Below are 7,269 nucleotides of genomic sequence, written 5' to 3'. Positions count from 1 at the left end.
TTTATATCAGCCCTTTTTAATTTTCATTTCCTCTGTGCCATCGAATGAACAACAACAAATGCAACGAGTCTGTGTTGTCTTCACGGCAAGATATGCTTTATTCACAAAAATGTCTGCAAACAGTACTCTGTCAATGGTGCAAAACAACGATGGTGATTTGCATTTTAAGTGTGTACAAATGAAACAGTTTGACCAATGAAAGAAGGATTTTTCTTCAGTATATCTTCTCTGGTGATCTAGATGGTGGGAGGGCACATGGACAGGAAATTCATCACTCAGAATGTGAGCGTACGTGTGCAGAAGAGTCACAGACACTGAGCACATCAACATGGTTTTGAAACGGATTACAGACTATCTTTTGTTTTGGACTTTAATTCATCTTTCAAATACAGGTAAAATACTTCATTTATGTTTACTGTGCTCTTTTATTTAAAGCAAAGAAGCTTCGTGGGATGTCTATCGTGATTCATAGTACATTACAAATAATAACTAATAATAAAGTTGTCAGTGACAGGCTTAATTAACTGATTTTATGTCTGGTTGGTTTTCTGTGATGTATTTTACAAAATAAATGTGATGTATGTTTTGAATTGTCTAAATGGAACATTCTGGTGTTTATAGCATTGAAATTTATCAATCCACAGATGCGGAGAAAGTTATCAAAGCAGTGGAAGGAGCGACTGTCCATCTGCCCTGCCATTTACCTCCTAAAGACAGTCAACAAGTTACAGTAGACTGGAGCATAAATACAGCCAGTGGCTATTCTATGTGTACATGGAACATTAATATGTCCAACTCTCTTGTATTTCCTTTAAAAAACTGCTTATCTAATTTAACATTAACCAGTAAGCCTATTAGATTAGAGATAAAAAATGTTCAGCCTGGTGACTCTGGTAAATACAGCTGTAAAACAACTAGAGTAATTCCACCACCTGCACTGGACAATAACTCATCTCTGAATCTCCAAGTAGCAGGTGATTTTGCTATTTATAAGTGATTCTAAACTGTCTGTTTGTTGTACATCATCTTACCTTGATAAATCTAATGTCCAGGTCTGTTCCTGAAGCGACTGAACAGCACTAATGACAGCTGTGTTCATCTGCTCTGCTCTCTGGACTCTGAGCTGGCCGACTTCACCTGGAGTCGAGGAGGTCAAATGTTACCACATGTGTCTACATTAAATTACAATAATAGTGAACTGCATCTGTGCAAACCTGACTGGAGTGAAGGAGACACAATCACCTGTCACGTCAGCTACTCAGGAACCCAAACGCAAAAAAGCATCAATTTCAATAGTTCAAAAGGTGAGTCAATTGAAGTACATAAGTACAATACTTTAGCCAGGATAAAATAGAGTACAAATGCTTTATTTCTAAAATTCAATGCTTGACTAACATGCACTCAAAAGATGCTGGGTTGTTTCACACCAAATTTGGACAAATCTAACTGTCGGATCTAACTATTAGTAGGGATAAAGTACATATAGGCAGCTGTTCTCACAGAATAAAGCCCAACATGCTTATCAGCAGTTGTGTAAGACTGTGAATAATATTACGAATTGAATATGAATAACATTTATTATTAATAATAACGATTACGGCTCATATGATTATTTTAAGTGGTTTAATTAGGTCAAAATTTAAGTTAAATATGTTTACTAAGAATTTACTTACAGCTACGCACATTCTCATGTCAAGTTTGCTTTTTTATAGATCTCAACCCTTGCACTGGAGTTGGCGTATGCACGCTTACAACCTCCTTTTGTACGTATGCTACTTTTATAAATGAGAGCCCTTAGCTTTAATAATCTTCCAACTATTTGATTAAATGTAAAGCTTGCCAAAAGAAAAATGTCTAACGTCTAAACGTCTCAGCAGCATAAATAAAAATCATAGAAATATGGATATGAATCACTCAGTGATGGTCAAGATGATTTTAAGTACCCAGATGAGCCTGTATTATTAGTTTCATGTTGTTATCTAAGAAAAACATACCTTTGAATGTTTTGATTGACCAATCAGAATCAACTATTCCAGAGAGTGTGTAATAATCTGAAATAATTTAGAAATTACTATCATCTTGAATTGTACATACCCACTGTACATATACATTTGTAATTTAATAGCAACATGTAAATATAACAATCTATTGTAAATCTCTGATCATAGTCAATACAACCTGCATATAATGTTGATAGTACATCCATCTGTAAAAATCACAATAGCTTTTTCTATAATTGCACTTTATAACTGTACCTATACCCTGCTCTTGCTGCTATTGCACTCCTGGTTAGACCTAAACTGCATTTCATTGCCTTGGACTCGTACATGTGTAATGACAATAATGTTGAATCTACTCTAAAAATTCTACTCAGAGTTGGGGTTTGTCCATATTTGAGCAACATTTTGTTTGAACAGCATTTTTTTTTATTTGTTAATGCTTTATTTGTTAAGTTTTTAGATGTTAATGCTAATCTGCGAATAGACTAATCTGCTGAAAAACTAATACATCTGACATACAAGTAACATTGTTTTATTTAGTCATTTTTCATATGTAAGCCTATTCATCTTCAAATATATTACATAGATCATTTTGAGGGATGTAAACAATGAGAATGGTCTTATAACGTAGTTCCTGTTTTACATGTTTCATTTCCACAGCTTCCGAGATATTGATCAATAATGTTATGATAATTGTTTTAACGTTAAGTTGTGATTGAATTGCCTCTTGTTTGCCTCTTGAAATAGTTTCACAATAAGCAGGAAATGTTCATGGGCCAATGACATTACCACATTGATATGGTCTATTGATTTATTTATATGTTGATTTTAATGTTAAGGAGTTCTATCAAAGAAATATACATTAATAATACATAACCAGGGCTCGACAGTAACATTTTTGCTTATCAGCCACTGTAGCTAGTAGTGTAAAGCTTATAGCCACTCTGTATTTTTGCCACAATTTTGTTGTGCATTTAATATGCTTAAATTTCACTTTTGCTTAATTTGAAGTCATTTTATTTGATTTAGGTCATTTAAAACCCATCTGACCACCCATATTATATTATGCATAATGTACCAGCTGTTATACAGCAGTCAGCATTTGAAGTGGATCAAAACTTTTCATCAAAGTTGGCATTAAACCAAAACACCCGTTCTTGTCCAATAGGACAACTTTGATGCACTTCTAATATTACAGGTCATACCATTTAACTAGAGTAACTTCTAATGAATACAATTATAGTGGAATCTGAAAAGATGCTTTTAAAAAAAATATATTAAACTATTAACTATTTATATAATTATTTGTAAATGCTTATTAACAGCAGTGGTAAACACTGTAGTGCTGTAGACTAATCTCTGCACTAAAGTACATACAGTTTTTAAAAAATCCAGTTTTTTTTTAGATTTTTAAGCTGAATCAAATTAAAATTATGAGTCCATTGCACCTATGTTATCTTAAACTGACTTAAAACAGCTTGTGTAACTTATAAAATTAACATGATTGACTTTTAATAAGTTTATTAACTTAATGACCAACTGTTTAATAAGTTACAATGACCTAAAAACAAATGCTGTCATAACTAATTGATCCAATAGTTTTTACTGTGTGGAAACCCAGCAAGCATTTTTTGTTTTTAAAAGATGTCTAATAGACGTCTAAACATAGTCGTCTTGGCTAAAACAAGGCTAAATTTGAGCTAAATAATCGTCTTGGTGAAAAAACAAGGCTAAATTTGGGCTGTCAGTAAAAATCTGACGTCTAAGAATAGGCCAAAACTAGACTAGTCGTCAAAATACAGAAATGAATGACTACACATATAAAGTCTGTGTAATCTGTCTAGTTTTGGCTCTTCTTAGATGTCTATTAGATATTCACTGAAAGCCCCAGTTTAGCCTTGTTTTACCCAAGCTGTATACGTTTAGATGTCTAGACATCTATTAAACACAAAACTGTTTGGAAACCTTTTTTTTTTATCCACATGACTTGAATTATAATTTAAAAAAATTATATTCAACCTGCCAAATTGGCTAGTTAACATAAAAGAAAGAAATGCAAATGCATAAACTTGACCTGAAATAGAATAAGAAGTACTAGTGATGGACTGTAGCTGTTTTCTTTTTATGTAAGACATTCATCTAGTTCATTCTTCTGATGTATATGATATGACCTTTTCCTGTTTGTGACCATAACAGCTTCAGTCCCTCTTGATCTGGTGATCTACACAGGCTGTGGTGCCACGGGTCTCATCCTCTGCATCATTCTCCCTGTTGTTGTTTGCAAATGTGAGTCGCTTTTTAACACTTCACCAATTAATCTCAATATGTAAAACCACAGAATCCTCCTTCAGGGGAAAAAATATTGTAATAATAACTGTGACTTCCACAAAAATAGGATATTGCATGAAGTCTTACTTACTTACATATGTTGCACAATAATGCAAGTTAAGACACGGTTCAGCAGTTAAAAAAAGAGGGCCAGAATTTAACGGAAATAATGACTGGCTCACCTCCACCCCCTCCTCCTGTTCAAACACCTTTCTCAAACACATCAACACCTTCCTTACGTCTATTTCTGTTTTCAGTAACCATGACGTGACAAATTGAGGAAGGCTTTTTAAAAATGTCTTTCAGAATAATGTCTAAAATTAATATAAGGAATAAGCATATTTGTTTGTAGCATACAGAGAACCAAACAAAAATAGCTATCTGCTTCTAGCTGCTCCCCCAGTCTAAAAACAAATCCCAATCTAATTCTGAATGAGGATGATAAACCAGATCAAACCAGCTTATTTGAAGAAAAAAAAAACATTTCGAGGAAGTGGCTAAGACCAAAGCACCACATTTTAAACAAAGCAAACAACCACATATGTTTTAGGTAGCTAAATGATCAAATTAAGCATGCTTGAGGTTGACGTGTTCATCATGGCTCATCATAAAACAATGTAAACTCATCCTACATATTCTATATTTGTAATGGTGAGCTTAGGGGGAATTTCCATTATTTTAGATGATCCATGGTGAACACGGCAACCTCAACCATCCTTGATTATCCTGTTTAGCTTCTTAACAGCCTTCAACATATATTTGCTTTGTTTAAAATGTGGTGTGGTTGTAAACTTGTAATTGCAATATTGTGAACCACCAGGTGGCGACAAAAGCAAATGAATTTCCAGCAAGTTGACTAAACTAACATTAGCTAAAATGTTTATAGTACACTGTTTAAAAAGAAAAAGTAATTTTTTTCTGTGATGGTTTACAAAGGTAATGTTTTAGTACATGTTAACTAGATATTAGGTTGCATGTTGGCTGTTTATTATTCAGTCTCTCCTGGACTTTGTGGATTTTTGTAGCCTAAAATAAAATAAAATATCTTCAAATATCTTGTTTAGATTTGCTTATATATCTTATTATCAAAACAACCAAAACTTTGTTGAAAACATGTGTATCTAAAACATACAACAAAATATACCCTAAGTCAGTGTTTCCCAACCCTGTTCCTGAAGGCACACCAACAGTACACATTTTCAATCTCTCCCTATTCAAATACACCTGAATCAAATCATCAGAACATTAGAAGAGACTTGAAAACCTGAAATGAATGGTTCAGATAAGGGAGACATCCAAAAGATGTACTGTTGGTGTGCCTTCAGGAACAGGATTGGGAAACACTGCCCTAAGTAAATTATTTCAGATTTGCAAAAATGTAGACAGTGCCCTCTAGTGGTTTTTGTCATCTAAACAGTCAATGAAATGTTCCCGCAGCAATGCATTTTCCATTTTGCAAAAATGTAGGTTGAGGCGTGGATTTCCAATGAGCCTGGGTTGACTAATTAACCAGTAATAAGCTTATATAAATATGCTGAATAAAGCTGCGGTCACATGCGAAATTCGTATGGCACTGCGAAAGGGGGCGGGATTAAACAAGATGATTAAACATTTAAAAAAGCCAGCGATTGGACCATATTTTACATTTCAGTCCAGAGAGGTCATGTTTTGATCCTCGATTGGTCTCACGCAGTCACGTGATGCGATTTCGCAAGTCAGAGTTCACCAAGCTTGAACTTTGCACCGCAGTGAACTGCGAAACTTGACGCATGAACTCGCATTTCCAGTTTGAAACATTCGCATGTGTATGAATGGAAGTCTACGGGGAGAAAAGTACAGCGTGACTGCAGCTTTACCCTAAAATAGTTTTCTGTCAAAATGAACCATTAAGTTTCTGTTTAATGTACAGTTTATTGGAATGTCTTTAATTCGCTTGTCTAATTGTGTTTTTTGTTTGTTTGTGCAGGCCGAAAGCGAAATGAAAGTGGATCTTTAGTGTTCAGCAACAAAGTTTACGAGAACTTCAGTTTCGCTATGTCTCGTCAGAACATACAATCCAATGATAAACCACAAACAGAAGAATGTATCTATGAGAACTAACATCAGCTGCGTTCACAACCTTAGCTTGAAGCCGGATGGGTTAAAAGGCTATGTGAAGTAGGCTACAGTGTGTTATGTGGTTTTGCTAAAATGTGAAGCTCTGTATTTTTAAAGAACTGTCTTTATTGACTGAAAAAAAACTGTAAGCAAGCACTTTTATCAGGAATGTAACTGTGTTCTCATTGTATTTACTATTTACAATTGTGTGGTGGTTTAAATAATAATTATTGGACAGGCCTTCATATCTGTGGGTATTAGATGAAATGCTGGGGCGTTATTAAAATCTCTCCCTGTACTTTTAGTGTATTTTATTTGTACTAGTTATATTGTAATTTTAATCTCTTCTAAATAAATAATATATTATAAACCATCTGTGTCCTCTGTACTTTCAAAGCAAAGTGTGAAAAATTAATCACAAAATTATCCACCAGCTCGCACAATCTTATCCCACTATATTCTCTGATAACATTTAAATGAAAAGCACAAAAATCCACTTACAGTTCAAGCATTATTTTTTTACATTGTACACACTAAATGTTAAACTTTGTTTTTAGTGAGATTTGTAATTAATCCTGTCCATCTACACTGTAAAAAATCTAACTAGCTAAATGTTGGCTTAATGAGTTAGATTGCTGGACAAAAATTCATGACAAAGCCATCTAGACTAGTAAAAATAAGTTGTTTGAACCATTGTTGGGGTCAACTAAAGTATTGTCACAGAAGGATACAGGAACCAGGGTGGTAAGTATGTGAATAATTTGTTATATCATGATGGCAGTTAAACAGAGACACAGTTTGCAGGATGGAGATGGCTTGACCGGATGGATGAAGACAGGGAACC

The 7,269-nt window shown here is 34.1% G+C and overlaps 1 protein-coding gene across 2 annotated transcripts; it reads left to right on the top strand.

Moving 5' to 3' along the window:
- Positions 1-288: 288 nt before the first annotated feature.
- On the top strand, positions 289-6,766 carry LOC130236356 (uncharacterized). Of its 2 annotated transcripts, XM_056467039.1 has the most exons (6): positions 289-392; positions 645-974; positions 1,053-1,304; positions 1,713-1,763; positions 4,197-4,286; positions 6,295-6,766. In XM_056467039.1, exons 1-6 carry the CDS (start codon positions 329-331, stop codon positions 6,426-6,428), a joined length of 921 nt encoding a protein of 306 aa, XP_056323014.1. In that variant the 5' UTR covers positions 289-328; the 3' UTR covers positions 6,429-6,766. The 2 variants fall into 2 exon arrangements, with proteins under 2 accessions (XP_056323014.1, XP_056323015.1); XM_056467040.1 differs by lacking the exon at positions 1,713-1,763.
- Positions 6,767-7,269: the final 503 nt, after the last annotated feature.

The sequence above is a fragment of the Danio aesculapii genome, chromosome 10 (genome assembly GCF_903798145.1).
Source record: "Danio aesculapii chromosome 10, fDanAes4.1, whole genome shotgun sequence".
NCBI lineage: Eukaryota > Metazoa > Chordata > Actinopteri > Cypriniformes > Danionidae > Danio > Danio aesculapii.
This window is presented reverse-complemented; position numbering and strand designations above follow the sequence as displayed.